A 20715-nucleotide genomic window follows, 5' to 3' on the forward strand; every position below is an offset into this window, starting at 1 on the left:
ATTATTATATGTCTCTTTGGGTTGTTTTTTTCCCCAAATTATTTGTCATTTTAGAGTTCCAATAAGGTATTAATTGCATTTTTATCAATTTTACCCCTTATCACTCTTAATTAGTTAATTATAAAGTAATTAACGACAAGGGTATTTTAATATTTACTATGCTATTTTTGGTATAATCTATACATATTTATTAAATATCTTAATCTACGCGTAACCAAAAAAAACAACATATAAAAAGGGACGGGGTGAGTAATAAGTAGGAGCCTTCTAAAAATTTGTAACAATCGTTAATTTATGTCTATTTAAAATTGAACATTATTAATTTCTTTATAAATAAACAAAATTATATATTATCAATTTTATATAAAATAAGTTGTTTGTTATTGTGTAATATGAACGATCAAATAAAATATTGGAGTAAAATTCAATAAAATATTAATTGTTTATCCACTAATACAATCTTTGTATGGGTTTTTGTCCACGACTCCACGTTAATGGTTAAAATAATCTTATTTTTTTAAACTCTTATTTGTATAATAGAAAATTTCAAGATATGAATAATTATGAAGTTAAATCAAACTATCCTTAATTAACTCTAGAAATATACTATTTTGCTTATTATGAATAAAGTTCTACCAAAATATACATTAATCTACAATGTTTAATATATATTTCAAACATGGTTATCGGATCGTAAAAATATCTCGTATCGTTTTGCTCCACATCTCGTACCGTATCGTTATCGTATCGTATCGTAAGATATTTAACCACCTAATAAATAGTAAAAAATATATATCTACATTATAAAAATATTATAAACATGTAAAATTTAATACAACTATTTATTTCGAAATAGATATAAACTCAAGTTTCAACATCATATTATAAAATATGACAAAAATCATAATTATTTATCAAATAACATCATCTAAGAGGGTGCTTGCCAAGACTTATAAGATGTTACCAATAACTTATAAGATATTTAAGAGCTTATAAGCGATTCCAGTGTATTAGGTAATTTTTTTTAAAGATCTTAAAAATTCAAAATATTATAAGCTGCTGGAGGAGAGCAAATAATTTTTTTTAAAGTACATTTACCAAACCTATTTATTTAAGATCTTATAATGAGTAAAAATAATTTGTAAGATCATTTTCCAAACACTTGAAAAAAATATTTTTAAAAGTAAGATGTAACAACTTATCAGCTCTTAAAACATCTTATCAGATGTAAGAGCTTATCAGTTGTTCAAAAGAAGCTTAGCCAAATGGGCCCAAGTACAAATTCAAATAACTAATTTCTAAAATATTCGATCTCTCATAATTTTGAAGATCAATGTCACTTAAGTCATCCTCATCTACCAATTTTAAACGATTCATCATCATCACTCGCAAAACTCAGTAAAAAGGCCTTGAATTGCTCTTGAATTTTAAGTATCCATATATATATTGAATTAGGGCTGCGATATTATGAAGATTGGTGAAGAAATTTGAAGAGAAAAGTGTGAAATAGGATTGGAATATTTAAAAAAATTATTCAAAACCGTTTTTTAGAGCAGTAGATTGCATTTCTTCCTTTTTTTTTCTTTTTTTTAATTGCCGACTAATATCGTACATATCGTATCGTATCGTGATACGGCGATACATTACGATATCTCGCGATATTTGACGGTATTTATCAATAAGCGATACAGAACCCGAGTTGTATCGTTTTAATTGGAACCATACCGTATCGCGATATATATCGCGGTATATCGCAAGATTAACTACCATGATTTCAAATAATAAATAAATTCTATTATTATAAAATAAAAGAATAGATAAATGAATAATTTTAAGCTTAGCAAATTAATTGGGTGATCTTTGTTAATTATTTAATATATAATACATTAAAGATTCAACAATTAATTAACTTGATTTGATGATAAGCTAGTACCAACAATCTTAATACATTTATAATTAACATCATTAAACATCATTTCAATAACATATTTTAATAATTTTAAAACCATCAGACATATGGCGACAAAAAAACATCATTATAATTCATACATATATCTCATAAAACAAAATAAAGGAAAAAGAAAAGTAAAAAATGCAATGTAGAGTGGTATCGGAATGTAATTTTGGAATTATGTCGATTCCGATAAAAAAATATCGGAATTTAAAACCGTATTTTTCATTTTGATTTCCGATTTTCCATTTTTTTTTGGCACGGAATTGGAATTGTATATAAAATTACCGAAAATTACAATTTCTGACCGACTTTAGTTACGAATATTTTGATTGTTTTTTGAAATATGTAATGTAATTTTATGATATACTTTTTAAATTCCATAATATAATGTATGTTATACTTTATATGAAAAATATGAGTAAGGGTTAAATAAAATACAAATCTTAAACAATTAATTGGTATCAGAACTATATGTTGCATTTTTTCTTATATCAGAAACTTTGTGTTGCATATTATTTTTTTTACATATGGTTTTATTTATTGCATTTTTGTTGAATTATTTTTTTGATTTTTATGCATTTCGCTAGAATTAAAATTCCCAAAAAAAGTAAAAACATTGCGAAAATTCTCATTATGTACGAGTTTGTTTCAAGAGATTATAAATTAATGCAATTTTTTAAATTTCCTAAATTCCGCCAATTTCTTTCGTGGCCTTTCGAAATCCGAATGGTTTTTTGAATTCCGTTTTTTTTGGAACAGAAATTGCAACGCATTTTAACTTCCGAAAAAAAATGGAAATTTTTCGAAACAGCCATTTCCAATTTGTTCCGCCCGATTTCGACCCCTAAATGTGGTTAAACACTTCATGTTTCAAGAATTTGGATAATAATTTAATCACTATATTGATGTTCCATGTAATTTTACTTTGATACTTTCCATATACGTCAATTATCTAGATTTTTTAAAATTAGTTTAAATTAATTTAGAAACAATGTCAACAATAACTTCAAATTATAGGACTTGTTTTTCTGGAAAGTCTTTGACTAACAAAAATGAAATTTACGTTAGCAAAATTGATATTTTAAAAATTATTTATCAACAATAAAACGGGTTTATGTTAGGTAAAGCCATTGAAATCTTGAACACACGAAATTACCAAATAATATCTTTTAAACATAAACAAAAAAAAAATTAACCATTAATTTACGACTTATCCGCTTGCTGAGTACCCTAATTATGTGAGAGAGATTTTTGAAAAGTCAGTACTCATATTTTTTATTTGACTAAAAATTTATATGGAGAGAGAGAGAGAGAGAGAGAGGATGATACGTCCACCCCTTAAATCTTTAAGCCCCTTATATAGCTAAGAAATGGTGATATTTACACCCCTTAAATCTTTGTGATAACCCCCTAGAAATTTTATTCCCAATGTTACCCTTGTGTGAATTAGTAATTCCTAAAAATCTGCTACCAAATTTAAAAAAAAAATGTGATTTTTTTTATTTTTTTATTATTTATGAACTTTATTTAGCGTTTTTTTTTTATTTTAAATTTTTTATTTTGTAATATTTTTTTAATAAAAATATTTTTTTAATTTTTTTTAAACAAAAAAATGATTTTTTTTCTCGGCAGATTTACTACGCCGAATGTGACTATAGTTGAATATGACTAGAGTCTAATATAACTATATGTACCTATATCAACTGTAGTCATATTCTCGCTTTATATTGCAGTTTTTTACATTTTCAACTTAAAATTTTTGATTATATAGTCTAGTACAGTCATGTTTACCAAATTATATAAAAATACGAAGACTCCCTATTATTTATGAAAATAATCCAATCAACATCCAAACAAAAGATCACAATTTGAATCTTGTTATTACAAGTCAACTTGAAACGAGAAGATATAATATATTCGAATATGACTACAGTCATATTCAACAATATATAGTCATATTCGAATATGATTATAGTCATGTTACTTTTGCTGCTCAAATCAGAAACTATATGTTCACATTTGCAGGAAAAAAATAAGAAGAGAGAAATCGAAAAAGACATAAACAATCACAAAACTTAAATATGACTATATATGTGACCATAAATGACTATTATGTTTATGACTAAAAAACTCATTCTTGTCATTTGGCTTGCAAGTTGCTCCATTTTCATTAGTGCATTTCATAGCTACCGCCACCATTTATTCCGAAGTTTCCTCATCGGATATGCAATAATGCTCACACTGCATATTTTCAACAAAAAGAAATGCCTAATTAACAACAATTGGAATATCAAAATCAAACAAAAATGACCCGAACAAATTTTAAATGAAAAATCTGTAAAAGTGAAGAGTAAAAAATGAAAAAAATCTCACCAAATTGTGATACTTTCACAATTTATATCTGGATCTAGGAAGCATCAAATTCAATCTCCTCCATACAGAATATAAGAATATATTCTCGGAATACTCTACCCAAATTTCAGCCACATCCAACGGTTCAATTGCACGAAAAATGCGTCCAATCTAGTTGCTTCGAATTATTCAGTAACAAAAACAGCAGCGAGTTTTAAGATCCGATCTATATTTAGAAAATTCTGATTCCAATCTCCTCTGTTCACAAGGTATATTGATGTGTTACTAATCCTATTTAAAAACATCAACCCGATCCGACGGTTAGATCTTCCGATCTGGCCTCTGCACGAAAACTGCTACTTCTCAAAAAATTGATTTTTCTCCTCGTTTTTCATCCGCTCTTTGGAAGGAGAATCGGAAGCTGGTGCCCCGCCGTTTGCAGCTGAGTGGTCTCCATAGGTGAGTGGTGGTTTGATGGAGAATGTGGATGTGAAAAAATGGATAGATGAAAAGGAGGGAGATGAGTTACCATTGTCGCTGCTGCTTGGGTGGCGCGGCGGAAAAACTGGTCTCCGTTAGGGTTTTCGATTGAAGCAGAAGAGCTTCACTGAACTAGTAAGCGGGCGATGGTGGTGTGAAAAAGAGGAAGAATGAGGGGCACGGCGGCGGTGTAAATCTAGAGGAAGGAGCGCGACGGCGGCGGTTTATGGATCTGAAGAAGAAAGAAAAAAGAAAAAAAAAGAGAAAATTGCAAGAGAATGAGAGAGAGAACGAAAGAAATATAGGAAAATATAAAGAGAGAATCAATATAATCCTACAATCACGTGAGACGGTTATGGAAAATAAATATTGCAATTATTTTCAAAACTACTGGTAAGGGTAGTTCCGTCTTATCACATTATTGAGGGGAGTTTCACTAATTAAGATTGGACTTTCGGTGTCGGCAAAAGGCTTGAAAGTCAAATGGGTTTTACTCATAATATTTTTGGTTTGACGGGGGATTGCATATTTCCCCTTACTTAGAAAGTGAGCTCTCATCTTGGGAGCACACTTAGCAAATGGGATCTAATAATTTTAAATAATAAACCAACAGCTGCAAATCATGTCAGCTAACAAAGCGTGTTGAAGACTTTATATTGCATTTAATAACCCTCTTTTATACTGAATTATTAAACTTCTAATTGTGTTATAAATATAAGAAATCAAAACTCTTCTTATGCATTTTTTAGCACACAACCTCTTCAGTAGTATGTTTTAAGGGGTATATTGCTTATAAAATTGAATTACAAAGGGTTTTTTTTATAATATTTGAAATATGGGGAGTTTTTTCATAATCAGAGTAAACACATAGGTGATAAATGCAATAAAACTCAAACAATATAAGATATAAGCTAAATAATCATTCCACAAGGGATGACCTAGCAGTTGGAGCAAGTGAATTTGTGTCAATTGACCCATGTTCGAATCCCCTTGCTAACGGTCGCTAGGTGGAGCTTGTCATACATGATTAGCCTATTGTGGTTTACGTCTATTGTATGGTTTACAAGCTATTATACGAGAGTATAGGTTTACCCAGTGCACCTATATAGTTGGTTGCGGCCTGCGGGTTTTTTCATTACAGAAAAAATAAAAAATAAAAAATAAAAATTTCAAAGTTGAAATATTACTACCAAAATTTTAAGTGTTTGTTTTTTTATAATATCATTCAATTCGTTTTGTCACTTGAATATCATTTATGAAAGTATCATCGATCTTATCATTTTTTTTTTCATAAAAATATTACGAAGACATACTAAATCAAATGTAGTTTCATTTTACGGGTTATAAGAATTTCATATAATTTGTTTATTATCAAAAATGTTTATTTTTAATTTACATATTTTGATAAAATAAAATCTATAAATTTATATCAGTTAAAAATAACAATAAATAAAAATATTCTAGAGGTTTGAGATGTAAACCATGAAACTAAATCAGCCCATTAAAAATATTTTACGGATTATTCAAAAAAATCATATTCCAATGATCCATAGTTCTCATGGTTCTTTGTGCTCGTATGGGCCAGACAGATATATATTCTCATGGTTCTCTGGTCTCGAAAGTAGTATGTTGGCTCATATATTGGCCCATGGCACCACACCTGTCCTTTGAATCAAGTGTCTACCCCGGTGGTGCATGGTGCGATGGAGCTTGGACTTCACAAGGTGGAGCACGATAGAGCTCGGTCAGGAAATCTACTTGACACAAAGGTATAATCAATGACTAAGGGTTCATCAAAGCGGTTGTGCACGATATATTACATAAGTTCGCCGTTTCAGTTCCACAACGTCGCAAAAATTTGCGGTCAGGACTAAAAATATCATGGAAAAAAAGAGAGTATTAGACTTATGTACAATAGAGTCTAAAATGTTATTACAATTCCAAAAATAAATTTATATGATTTTTATGCGTAAATGTGATTGTCAGTTCTATCTTTAATTATTTCAAATATTATAAAATGTAGAAATTACGATTTTCCTCTTTTTTTTTCATTCTCAATAACGTTTTTTTTCCTTCAGAGCAATTGCACGACAATTATTGTTCATGTCGTTCCGCTACGGTGTTTCCGGTTGATATCGGTTGTGGCGAACCATATCCTGGATGATGAATACTATGTACCAAGCATCCAACATTACATTTTCTAAAAATTATAAATCAACTCAAACAAAGCAAAGATCATAAATAAATCATCAACCGCATATTTAATTTGAAAATATTTGTGAATCCAAGTGCTACAATAATTTCAATTATCGGTGCATGATGAACTCTAGCTTGTTGGATATTTTACCAAACTATGTGAACTAGATTAATAAGGAAATTAATAATTGAGGAGTACGTATCTCTTTCTTCATATTTTACTTTTACTAAAACTTGTTGAATTACAAATACAACCATACACTAGATAATAATAATGTATCTAACTATCATGTATCATATATTTGCCTATTCATGTAACCTATACATTATATATGTTGGAAATTTTGAGTGTTAGGCTCAATTTGAGTTGATTATTTAAGTAGATTAAATTTAGTTTCTCAAAATTATTTTTTAATGAATGAGAAATTAATAAAATCACTTAAAATAATAAATGGAAAATGAAGTGGTGAATAGTCACCTTTTGAAAAACATGCATGGAGTTATTTAAACACCATTTGAGAAATAGGTGTTTAATGTGAAAATGTGTGGTACCTTTTCAATTCCTAAGAGTTGTGACATTTGGTCATAACCTTTGAGAACTATAAATAATTCCAAATTCCACCATTTCATTAATTCATTTTTCACATGGAATTCAATACATAAATTGAATTCACTTTTTATCATAGCATCTCATATATTGTTGCAATTATCAAATCCATGCATTTCTTCGGGTTTAGAAAGTCCAAAGCTCATATTTTGTTCGCCTGTACTTCGAGCCCGGCTGTGTTGCAAACTCGAATACCCACAAGTTATTGTATTTTGAGGACTATTGGCTAGAACCGTTAGCACTAATACGGGCCAATAATGTCTTACGGTGAAAGAATTTAATTCTTGCATCGACTTCTTTTTCATTCATAAAACTATGTCCAATTGCATTTCAAAATATACCTCACATATAACAATATATACATGCATGTGAATAATTCTAGAAAGTGTATTGTATTTCAACATTACTAAGTCCCACGGAATGAACGAACGGTTGTAGTTATGATTAAGAGACATTCTAAAAATAAATAATTATAATTCACTAGTGCAATTAACATCCATTTTGCACCTTTAATTTGTAGAACAAACAATCATCAATCTCCACCCTCTTTCCCATATTTTTTTCCTCTCTTCATCCTTCTCCTTCTCCTTTACTGTACCGTATTCAAGAAAAGAAAATTAAAAAATAAAAAAAAATAAAAAATAAAAAGAGAGAGCTATAAACAGAAGAAAAAAAATCAAGAGAAAGTCTGCATGCAGATCCTAGAGTAGTTATTGCCTTCTATCTCTAGTGATCTGATCAAATCTAATAACCAAAAAAATAAATTAAATTAAATTGAATGGCTCGCATAAGTAATGGGGTAATCACATTGCTTAATCTACTAACCCTAATATTATCCATGGGCGCCATAGGGTTCGCCCTTTTGTTCTACGTAAAAATAGGATCGCCATGCGAGGCGTCCCTAAGAATGCCTCTTCTGGTGGTGGGTGGGGCCCTCATGGGGGTCTCGATGGCGGGGCTTTTGGGGGCTTGCTGTAGGGTCTCCTTCTTCATGTGGATTTATCTAATAACCCTTTTTCTGCTGATTTTCGGGCTCGTAATTTTCACCGTATTTGCGATAGTGGTGACGAATAAAGGGATTGGGAATGTGGTATCGTCAGAGACTGGGATGGCGATTAACAATCACAAGCTGGGTGATTATTCTTGGTGGATGCAGAATTATGTGATTAATGGTGAGAAGTGGGATAGGATTAAGGGCTGTTTGGTCGACATGAGACTTTGCGCTGCTACTAATACGGTTGATCAAGTTGTTGGCAAAGAATTTGAGGATTTTTACAAACCGAAAATATCTCCCATTCAGGTCATTCATCTTTTCTAATGTATTTCTCTTTCCTCTATTTGTCATATATGACGACGATGCCTTTTAGTCTTTACGTGCATGCATGATATATGTACGAAAATCTCTATTGCAGTTCGTACGTATTTCATTTCATCAGTTCACGAATACATGATCAATATTATTATAAATGTAGCATGTATTATATATAATGAAAACATAAATAGGAATAATAATTCGATATGACGATATCAATATATATCCAATGTTATATACGTTGATTTCGATCCTTACTATCCCAATAGCCGAATTATCTAGGATGCAAACTAAGAAAAGAAATAAAGGTAGATAACTTATAAATGTTTGGTCTAGTTGAAAGTGTTGAAAAAACCAATAAATCGGAATTGGGAACGAAGGATACACGTTATAAACAAGACTCCTTCGCTTATAAATAGCTACTCTAAGAGTTTGATACAAACATAAATTAATTTAAGGACTATACTTCTTCATTTCATGCATCTAATTAACTCGTCATCATATGTCTTTACAATTTTGTTGGAATGTAACATAATATTATCGAGTTTATTGCATTTAGTATACCCTGGTAATATATCGAATTGCTAAAAAACTACCTATGTTACGCTATTGATATTAGCAAACAACCATGTACGATGCATTGCAACCCCCCAAATTATGGTGAGGTTTTAGCAGGTAAAAAAAATTGAATTATTGAGGTTGTTTGGTAATATATGTTAATTACGCGAACAGTTTTCTTTCTAACAATTAGAGTAAACACAGGGTGCTCAATGCAATAAACCCTAATATTATAATTTTATTGGTTTCCTGATTATTATGCATGAATGCAGTCGGGTTGTTGCAAGCCGCCAAGTTATTGCGGGATGCAAATGCAGAACTCAACGAGCTGGAATATGCCGGAAAAGGGTCCAGCGGTAACGGAACCGGATTGCAAGATATGGAGCAACGAGCAAACGGAGCTTTGCTTCAACTGCGAGTCGTGCAAAATGGCGGCTCTTGATAATGTGAGGAGGGAATGGAATATTCTTGCCATAGCGAATACATGCCTTCTCATATCTCTAACCATCATATACTCCATCGGGTGTTGTGCTCTGAGGAATAACCAGGCTTATGGATATACCAAATACAGAAATTACTATGCTTGATTCTTCATTCTCTTCATTATATATTTATTAATTAATTTATTAGCTTCTAGGTCTTTGAAGAAATACCACGTAGAACAAAGGATAGAGGGAGGAGAGGTATATTAAACTAAATAGATTTAGTTGTAAACTTTGATGGGTTACGTTATCATTCTCATTGGATCTGATCACAAAATATAGATAACTAGTTGCTACTCTTTTTTTTCTTTTTTTCGGTGTTTTATAAATTAGTATTGGGAGAAGTTAGAACAAGTTTGTGATATTGAACTTGATTTTATATATTTCAATTTTGGAAATTGCATTTTCGACACAAGTGTTTGAACACTAAAATTCCAGTTGTTCAAAAACTACACAAACTTCTAACAAGTTGCACAAATAAATTTCTGCTTTTTAAAAAGTAAATATAAATCGTGTGTTATCGACGTAATTTGTTGTTTTATATTTAATTGATACTTTTTTCTATATTTTATAATGAAAATGCAAATACCAACAAAGAAATTAGAAAGAAAAAAGGGATGGGTTCTGTCTGGACCACCGGTTGGGTTGACAATGGGTTAGCTCGTATCGCGGGATGGGTTCTGTCTGGACCCGACGTTTGGTAGACGAGGCAAGTGTTGCCTATCCTTTCTGCCACAAACTTCTGCTATGTGAAATTATGAACCTTTTTGTTTCGTCTTCTAGCCAAGGGAATAAAAATGCCCTTTTCATTCACATTCTAATTTTACTTTAACCAAGCACATTTCAAAAAGCAAAATGAAAAGTCACTAGGAGATCGAGTGATAAAGAAAACCAACTCACTCGGATTGCATTTATAACAACAGTGAATTTGAATATTCGTGAAATACTCGGGGTACATAATCGATCAATCATAGTTCAGGCAAATGGAATTTCTAAACCAACTATTGCAATTTCTAAAAACCTAACGACAACATCGTAGATTGTGTAGGTGTTTTCACTTGAGAAAAGTACATGCCAAAAAAAGGAAAACGTAAGCTACCAGGGATGTAAGAAGTTCGAGAGTCCAAGTGGGCTGCAATAAGAAAGATGGAATGAGGGGAACCAAGAAAGAACCACAAATCCAGCCAACCACAAGAGCTCCAAATCTGCATACATAAAATTTCACATTTCAGTAATCGATCTCCAAGACAGAGTAAAGTAGAGTAGTAGGCACGTGAAACTTTTCTAATAAAAAAACTCACCCAATAACGGCTGCTCTAGGCACGCTTTTGTTCTTGTCATTGAGGAAGTATATGCAAGCCGCAAGAGATAATGCCACCTGTACGGAAAGAACAATGCCGTGAAATTATTGTATATGCACATATTGTCATATTTTGGTATTGAAAAAATCGTATGCAACCATGCGTGAGTGTTTCCATGTCCAAGCACATATGCTTGCCCGTACTTGTAATGATCATAGATATGGAAGTTGTATTTCTTTTTCATCATTTCCTTTTCTTATCACTTGCATTTTTTTCAATCCTTCCCCTTTTTTAAAGCACTTTAAATTACAGAATCATGGCCAACTAATTATCAGTTTACTAAACAAATATTAATAATAATTCATGTTTTGCTTAATGAAATAGTTAATGATGATTCATGTTTATCTATCCTAACGTCTTTCCACAAGTATCATATTTTTGCTTGTTTTAAAATGCAATAAACAAAACGTCTTCAGCTTACTGTATTTCATCAGAACCACCACATCTGAAAACAAACAAACAAACAAACAAATGTTGCAGTTCTTGTTTGCCATGAAATTTTTGGTCAAACAATCAATATGTGCATCCCATGAAATTCATGTTTCTATATCCTAATATCTTCCCCATGTAGCATACCTTTTTTCTAATTTTAAAATGCAACAGGGAGCAGTAGAGCAATAATATGCTTTCATGAGTGAGAGGTAGAGCATTTACGCTTCTATGAGAGAGAAATCGAGCAATAACACACTCCTCTTTACTAATTTTAATATCCTTCAGCCGTAAACTTATTTGGTCGATATGAAGTAGTAGTTATTCTAAGAAGTTACGAAACAACAGCGATGAATTTTTTTATCTCTTTGCAATCCTAACATCCAAAGCAATAGTGTAGGAGCTGTTTGGCTCTCCTCAAGCCTAGAGACCTAAACTTTAATTGGCATGGTATTAACTACTCTTTTTAATTAAAAAACCTTACCTTTTTTTCAAATTCATTAATAAATATAGATAATCTTGATTTGATAATAGAAGAAATGCAATACCTATTTGTGAAAGTGATGAAAGACTACATTTTAGAACAAATATATCCCACATTTACCCATGATGATCTGTAACCTTTTATTCATTTCTATCAATTGTTTTAATATTTCACAGCACCGATCAAAAAATCCCAAACTAAAACCTTACCAACCAACCAGCTATAAATAAAAACAGTAGCATCGAATAAATTGTTTACTGAAACATGCACTTCAATATATGTGGAGTTCGAGCAAAAACGAAAAACAGACCTGGAAAGCAGGCCCAGCTTCAGCAGAGTTCATCACACTCCAGCACGCCATGAAAGCAAAGAGGAACAACCTTCTCAAAACAATAACTGCAGGGGGAGCCTCCACAAAACTGAGCAGATTCTTAACCCACGGTGGAGACTCTTCGACCTTCTTCTTTAGCTTTGTTTTCAAGTTGATCTTTGTTTTCTTTCTATTCTTGAAACTGGTCATCAATAGCTTCTCAAAAGCAGCCTCTATTGATTCTGCACTTCTCTCATGGCTCGCATATTGGTCCAAAAGAAAGTTCCGAGCACTCCAAACTTCTTCTTCGGAAGCATCCGTACTAATACCCAGCCGCTTATAAGGATCCCACACACTAGTTCGTGGGAATTTTGAAATGTTACCTACAGATAATCGAAAAAAAGGAAAATTAGGCCTCGAGTTTATTGGTTCAACGGGGCATATTGTATCTATCGTCTCTAAAATTTGAGTTAAGAAAATGATATGAAATAGCGTAAGTTACTTACACCTTCAGCACCAAGATATGACAGTTAATTGTGGTAATTGTAGTATTTTAAGTTTGTAATGATATAACCTCAGCCAAAACTGAACTCCATTAACACCACAAAACATATTTGTAAACAGTTTTCACATCACAAATACTGAAAAACTGCAATCTAAATACCAAAGATAAGAGCATGTAAAACAAAGAAACAAATTATAGTTGAGGAAAACACTAAAATGTGTTGTCATCACTATAAAAATAACTATTTTAAAGAGATAATAAAAAAAAAATTGAATTTTATTCATGGATGATGTCACCGCTTTAAAATAACGAACGTCCTCAATTTTTTGTTTTTTCTTCAACAAACACAAACTCACCTTCATAGGGTGTATCGACGGCACATCTAGGGCTCTTAAAATTGAAGCAGCACGGCGTGCTCCTTTTCGAATTGCCTCGAATTAATCTGTACCCACACCACAAAATTAGCCAAAAATATTATTAATTAGAACGAGAAGATGATAATAACAAAGGAAAACAAATAATCTTACAATCGACGGCCATGGAAGGAGGAGGAAAATGTAGGGTTAGAGAGAATAGCAGCCGACATTAGCTTAAATTGTTGGAAGTAGAGAAACTCGTTTAGCCGTGTATCTGAAATCTGCGAATTGGTTGATTATAGAAGGAGCATGGAGGAATTGAAGGAGGAAATATAGGTATCAACCCAACCCTCTCGAGCGGAGCGTGGGGCAGCAGAGCCAGAGAGAGATGAGTTGATTGGGTTTATTTGTTGCTTTCGTTTCTTCCTTTTCTGGATAAAATGGTAAAAAAACGTTTTTCATGAAATTCCAATGCAAATACCAAATTTTACTTTGCACCTTGCAATTAATAAGTATGTAAATTACAACCACCCCTTGATCTATAGTTAAATTACGAAATCCCCTTGGTTAAATTACGAAAATCGAAATTTTGAATTTTTTATCACCTTAAATATAAAATACATAATAATATTAGTATTTTAATTGAAAATTTCAAAACAAAAATCGGAATTATTTTCGAAACTTTAATCAGATCGGGAATCGGAATCTCATATATATTGCAATTTTAATCTAAATAATTTTTGAAAAATCGGAAGTTGGATTGAAAAATGTTCCAAAATCGATTTTTTTTTTTATCGGAATCGGCGGAAATTGAAAATTTTGTTCGAGTTTACACCCCTAATTATACCCAACTATAATAAAATAATCTCAAATGATTTTCATGATACTAAAATTATGAATACCATTCACAGTATGTTTTTTCCTTGTCTCTCTGACCCTCCCAAACCTCCCAAAACCTCCAAAACTCTCACTAATCCTTTCCAATCCTAAAATTTCACCGAATTTGAATAATCATGTCCAATCTTAAATCTCACCAAATTTGAAGGTAATATTTACTCTAAATCACTTATATGTCAATTATATTAGTTTATTTCGTTAATCTATATATAATATAAAAAGATGATTTATGCTCTGACATGTGTCAAATGTTTCTGTCATACCTCCAAATTGCTTAGTTGGAGTGCAATTGATTATGTGTATTTCTCAATTGGTTAGTTCGCATTTTATTTTGATATCTACTTAAGTACTTTCCTATTTAATATTTGTACACTCATTTAAACATTTACCACATGTATATATATTATTTCCAAATTTAATATTCTATAAATTCAAAAAATATTATCTTATTTATAGTTTCAATATTCCAAAATATATTTATTGACTGGTTTTTTTTAATTCAAGATACTCAATTATTTTTCTGAATATTTATTCAGAAAAAAAATATTTATTTTCATATTCGAATAATTTTAAAGGAATACAGTTGTTTTTTTTTTTTTTTAATATTGGAATATTCGAATACCCATTCAATAATTTTTTTATTAAAAAAAATGTTTTATTGTTACATTGTACTGTTTAATAAATATATAATATTTTTTGTTAATAATAATTTGAAATTTTGTATTTTTATTATAAGTTCAATCAATTATACTGGATTAATTTATAAATTTTTTTATTAGTACATTATTATATTAAAACGACGATTGTATTAATACATTATTATATTTTGGATTTTTTTAATTTTCAGATTTCAAATTAAAATCGATTATTTTAATCTGAAGTTTAAATTTTCGGATTCAAATTTTATATTGAGTTTCAAATTTTTATTTACCGTACATTGTCAATCCATTTCCCGATCTTATGTTATATAATTTCAATTCTTATTATATAAGGTGACTGATTTTAATTGTCATGACTAATTTATGAAAAATATGTAATCAATAATAAAGATCTTTCAATATTTTTCAAATCAACTAATTACACGTCATATAACACGTGTTTGTTTTTCACTACAAGATTTTTTTAAATATATGAAATCAATCAAAGTCGTTCAACGCACTGGGTCATGCGTTGTATGTGGGATGGTTGAAATGGTTTCAAATCTTTCTTTTATTGTGGTTTATGCGATGATGTTTTTATACATGAACGATGTATTCCTGCAAATGAGTGTGGAACCAATGGATCCGTATGGAGGTGTGATTAATTTGAGTGGTTATTTAGTATGTGTATGTACCAACCCTTTGCAATTTAAGAGAATCTCAATATTGATGATGCTGAAGGGATGAATAATGACTCCATATGTTATTTTACAAGAATAATTACGCGTTATGATCTGCACAAACTGGTACATTATTTATTATATATATTTTTTTTATTCAATAGATGTGTTGTAATGTGACTATACAAGATATTAGTTTAGATAGTGGAGGTAAATATTAGTATTCATTTGTCGAATAGTAACCACCAACCATTCTTTAACAGCAAGTCCATATGGGAATTAAAATTGTCTTCGTCTTAATGTGCTTGTTTTTATAGATTCTACATATGTTTCAAATGATGACAATAGCGATGATTCTGCTGATTATGGCGGTAGGCAATATTTTTTTAATTAATTCAAATAATGTTTATGCATCAGTCATTTCGTTTACAAATTATGATCATTTTGTTATACATTGATAAATATTCATAGATTACGACAACCTTGTTGAACAAAACTGCGTTTGTCAATCATACGGTGCGATGATGTGGTACGGCGAGAGACTTGCCAGACACTGTGAAACAGAATCGCCAAAATTTTCACTTTGTTGCATGAATGGTATAATTCAGTTGCTCAAATTGAATGATCCCCCAAATATACTGTCGACTCTCTTATTTGGTAGGGATAGACGCAGTAAGAGCTTCTAAGATAATATAAGATCGTATACTATGATTTTTTCTTTTATCTCTCTTGGTGGCAAAATACAGACAGTTGTAAACAACGGTCCTGGTCCATACACTTTTCTCTTACACGGTCAAAATTATCATTTGTTGGGTAGTTTATTACCAGAGGAGGGTACAACACCGATTTTTTCACAGCTTTATATATTCGACACTCAGAATGACGTTCAAAATCGATTGTTGCTGTCAAGTAAAAATTGTATGTTGTTTATCTATATTTCGGCGTCATCATTTTTTCGAATGGCCACTAATAATTACTCTGTTATATTTCAGATTTGCAAACAATTCTAACAATTTAGATCCATCAATAGTGTGTTCGATAAAACATACGATTGATGATTCGAACGTACTTGTGCGGTCATACAGAGCTACACGCGATCGTATTGCTATAGATGGGGCTAGACGTGTCAAACTAAGACTGGTTAAGAGCCGAAGTACTGATGGTCGGACATATAACTTAACAAATGCCAGTGAAATTGCAGCGCTCAATGTTCGGGACTTCGATAACCAGGAGGCTGTAAGATACATTGTGGTCGAAACGCAGTCTAAGAGGCTTCAGCGCATCAGTGAACTATACCCTCTTTATCTACCGTTACAGTACCCCTAGATTTTTCCTTACGGTGAAGATGAGTATAGAGTTGATATTCCTTTGAGAGAGTCTTCGTCAAATAGTAACCGAAAACGAAGATGCGTGAGCATGAGAGAATTTTTTGCATACAGGATGCAAAAAAATATGGAGAGAGTCAAGTATTGTTGGACTCGAAAAAAACTATATCAGTAGTTTCAATTTGATGGTTTTTCAATGATAGAATCTTAACAACTGAATTTCATTGGATTTAATCAGGACAAGCTTAGGGTTGACATGTATAAGGGACTTCAGGAAATGATTGTCAAGGGTGCTGGTGAAGATACGTCTGCTGGAATGCGCATAGTTCTTCCATCGACTTTTACAAACAGTCACACATATATGTTTAACAACTTCATGGACGCCCTCCAAATATGCAATTGGATTGGATTTCCATCACTGTTTATAACAATAAAATGCAACCCAAAGTGGCCAGAAAATACAAAGGGTATTGAGAGATACGAATCTGCATCCCGAAGATCGACCCGATATTCTTTGTCGAGTGTTAGAGATGAAACTGGACAGTCTGATCTCAGATTTCAATCAAGGACATATTTTGGGACGGATTAGATCATGTAAGTACCAAATTCTCAAATCATTCTTTAAAACTTTATATGATATGATTGTATAAAATTATTTTATTTTTAAATATATCTAATTATTGCTATCAAATTATAATATTTTTAATTTGTTATTTCATTTCAATTGCAGACGTCTGCACCATGAGTTCCAAAAACGTGGTTTGTCTCATGCGCACATCATTCTTTGGTTGCATAACAACGATAAGCCCAAAAGTTCGGATGATATTGATCGAATAATATGTGCCAAAATACCCTATAAAACTTGCGACTGTAAAATGTATAAGTTGGTAAAAAAATACATGATCCATGGACCATGCGGACATGCGAACATGAATTCTCCTTGCATGAAGGATGGTCTTTGCACCAAGCGCTTTCCGAAAAGATTTGTGCAAACATCAAGCTCTATAACTAGAACAAATCGATAAAGTATATGTTCAAATATGTCAACAAGGGCAATGACTGAGTTACAGTAGCGCTTTATCAGTCCCGTACTATGAATGACGGTAAACAAATACGCGATGAGATAAAGATGTACTACGACTGTAGGTATATTTCCGACTTATTTTGTTAATTATCTTATCGTCAAAATGAATCTTTATTTGACTTAATGTTTATTCATGTATATATTCGTTTCTTTCACAATATATTATATATTGTTTAATCAACTAATGTGAATTTTATTTTCTTATATATTTTTAAAATATTTTTGTAGTCACTTATATGCATGTGAGGTCAGTTGGAGGTTGTTTGGGTTTGATATTCATTAAAGAGATCCCCCGTCCCGTGATTCGTTTGAGCTTCCACCAACCTGATTGTCAAATGGTTGTGCATCACGAAAATCAACATTTGCATAATGTAGTCAATAGACCATCTGCCAAACCAAGTATGTTCTTAGCATGGCTTGAGGCAAATAAGCATGTTCTTATGGCTTGAGGCAAAGAGTACATCGACGATATAAAGGAAGTAAGCAGATGGGCGAGCACATACTAGACAAGATTACTGTTCGCTATTCTTTTATTGGCAAATAATTTGAGCAGGCCTGAGTATGTATGGAAAAAATGTTGGTCGGAGTTATTTGATGACATGATTTACGGACACCAAAAGCGTCATAATAAACCAGATATATCTCTAATTGAAAAACCATAATTCATATACGATAATTGTCGTAACGATAGAATTATTATTTGTATGTTTAAATAATCCATATTCTTGGTATTACATATAATTTGTGCAGCGTTAACCTTATCGGATGACAGCTTGAAGAATTACGGCGTCATTGAGATTGAGAAAATACTGCAGAACAATGGTAAGAGTTTACGTAATTATGCATCTATGCCTGTACCAATACAGTTAACGCTAGACGACACAAAGGATAGGTTAATACTTGATGAATTGGATGACGACATCTCTGAAATGTGTGCCGAACTTCAAAAGTTCTTATCATCGATAACACTTGACCAGAAAAAGTTTACGACACGATCATGAATGCAATGTCGAAGAACAGTGGAGGTATGCTTTTCCTGTACGGCCATGGGGGCACCGGGAAGACATTTATTTGGAACACACTTTCTGTTGCTGTTCGTTCTGAGAACGGCATTGTCATTAATGTTGCCTCGAGCGATATTGTTTCATTGCTCTTTCCGGGTGGTGGAACAACACATTCTAAATTTAGACTCCCGATAATTATGCATGAGAGCTCCACTTGCAGCATCAAACAACAAATTCCTCAAGCAGAGCTGTTGATTGAAGCAAAACTTATTATATGGGATGATGCATAGGTTTTGTTTTGAAGCATTGGACAGAACCATGCGATCGATTTTGAATTCAGAAAAAGCTTTTGGTGGTAAGGTTATCTTTCTTGGTGGTGACTTTAGACAGATATTGCCTGTTGTACTTAAAGCATCTAGGCAAGATATCGTACATGCTACGATCAATTCATCACTGTTGTGGAGAGAATGTCGTGTCATGAGGTTGCACAAGAACATGAGGCTTCAGTCGGACGCATTTTCGTCTAATGAAGATGAAATAAGAGAATTTGCCGAATGGATTCTGAGAATTGGAAACGGAGAAGCTGGGGATTACAATGATGGTAAAGCCTCGATTGAAATTCCTAAGGACATGCTGATTCAAGATTCGGAGGATGCTTTTTCAAAGCTCATGCAGTTCGTGTATTAGAATTTGCTGAATAACATTGCCAATCCTGATTTCTTTCAGGGAGGGCCATTCTGGGGCCTACAAATGAGATTGTTATATATGTGAACGATTACCCGTCGTCGCTAATTGAAGAAGAGAAAAGGTTTACCTGAGCTCTGATAGTCTGTGCGTGGACGAAGCAGGTTCCAAGATTAATGCATAAATTTACTCGTCCGAGTTTCTCAATACAATATCATGCTCCGGTCTTCTCCCGCATGAGATGAAATTAAAGAAAGGCGTTCCAGTCATGCTCATTAGGAATATCAATCGAGAGATTTGTGCAATAGAACTCGTCTCCAAGTTGAAAGATTGGGTATGCACGTAATTAGTTGCAAGGTATTGTCCGGCAAGATTGTTGGCGACATGGTATTTATTCCTCGGATGACTTTGATACCTTCGAATTCCACATTGCCTGTTAAATTTCACAGATGACAATATCAGGTGATTATATCATTTGCCATGACAATCAACAAAAGTTAAGGTCAAACTCTCTCGAACGTTGGATTGTACCTCCAAGGCCTGTTTTCAGTCACGGTCAATTGTACGTAGTGTTGTCTTGTATGAAGAGTAGCTCTGAAATAAAGATTTCAATCAATGGAGAATCCGATGAGTTGTTCAGTATTACTAGCAACGTCGTGTACACAAAAATATTAGAAAGAATATAAAGGTAGACATTGGCAAACATCATTTATCGATAACATGTTGTTATTTATTTATTATATCAATGTGTCCACTCTATGTATGTTCAATTTTATTTGTAGCATGTAATATATGTCCACTCGAATAATTGATTATTCTTTTTTTCTTTTTATACCCTCACATATATAATAATATTCTTTATCTACGTAATGTCTTCAACTTATATATTGAAAATGATGAAAAATAACAGGTTATTCGTCATCTGATCGTATATCTGATTGTAGTTTCGTGGTCTTCTTTAACAACATTTAAATTCATGTGCAAGACTGGTGCATTGCTTTAATTTCAGTCTGGGAG

The 20715-nt window shown here is 32.0% G+C and overlaps 3 protein-coding genes across 3 annotated transcripts; 2 read left to right on the forward strand and 1 right to left on the reverse strand.

The window, feature by feature from the left end:
- Window positions 1-8088: 8088 nt before the first annotated feature.
- On the forward strand, window positions 8089-10339 carry TET12 (tetraspanin12). The gene is made up of 2 exons (XM_088816874.1): window positions 8089-8889; window positions 9732-10339. The coding sequence occupies exons 1-2, from the start codon at window positions 8368-8370 to the stop codon at window positions 10044-10046; spliced, it is 837 nt and encodes a 278-aa protein (XP_088673000.1). The 5' UTR covers window positions 8089-8367; the 3' UTR covers window positions 10047-10339.
- A 481-nt stretch (window positions 10340-10820) lies between these two features.
- CDF1 (cell growth defect factor-like protein (DUF3353)) lies at window positions 10821-13896 on the reverse strand. The gene is made up of 5 exons (XM_012981125.2): window positions 13558-13896; window positions 13387-13472; window positions 12526-12908; window positions 11243-11319; window positions 10821-11146 (listed from the first exon to the last, which is right to left on the reverse strand). The coding sequence occupies exons 1-5, from the start codon at window positions 13614-13616 to the stop codon at window positions 10996-10998; spliced, it is 756 nt and encodes a 251-aa protein (XP_012836579.2). The 5' UTR covers window positions 13617-13896; the 3' UTR covers window positions 10821-10995.
- Window positions 13897-18246: 4350 nt separating this feature from the next.
- On the forward strand, window positions 18247-19304 carry LOC148771144 (uncharacterized). The gene is made up of 3 exons (XM_088817507.1): window positions 18247-18409; window positions 18761-18832; window positions 18988-19304. The coding sequence occupies exons 1-3, from the start codon at window positions 18247-18249 to the stop codon at window positions 19302-19304; spliced, it is 552 nt and encodes a 183-aa protein (XP_088673633.1).
- Window positions 19305-20715: the final 1411 nt, after the last annotated feature.

This window comes from Erythranthe guttata, chromosome 4 (genome assembly GCF_056151865.1).
Source record: "Erythranthe guttata isolate IM_541 chromosome 4, IM_541, whole genome shotgun sequence".
Taxonomy (NCBI): Eukaryota; Viridiplantae; Streptophyta; class Magnoliopsida; order Lamiales; family Phrymaceae; genus Erythranthe; species Erythranthe guttata.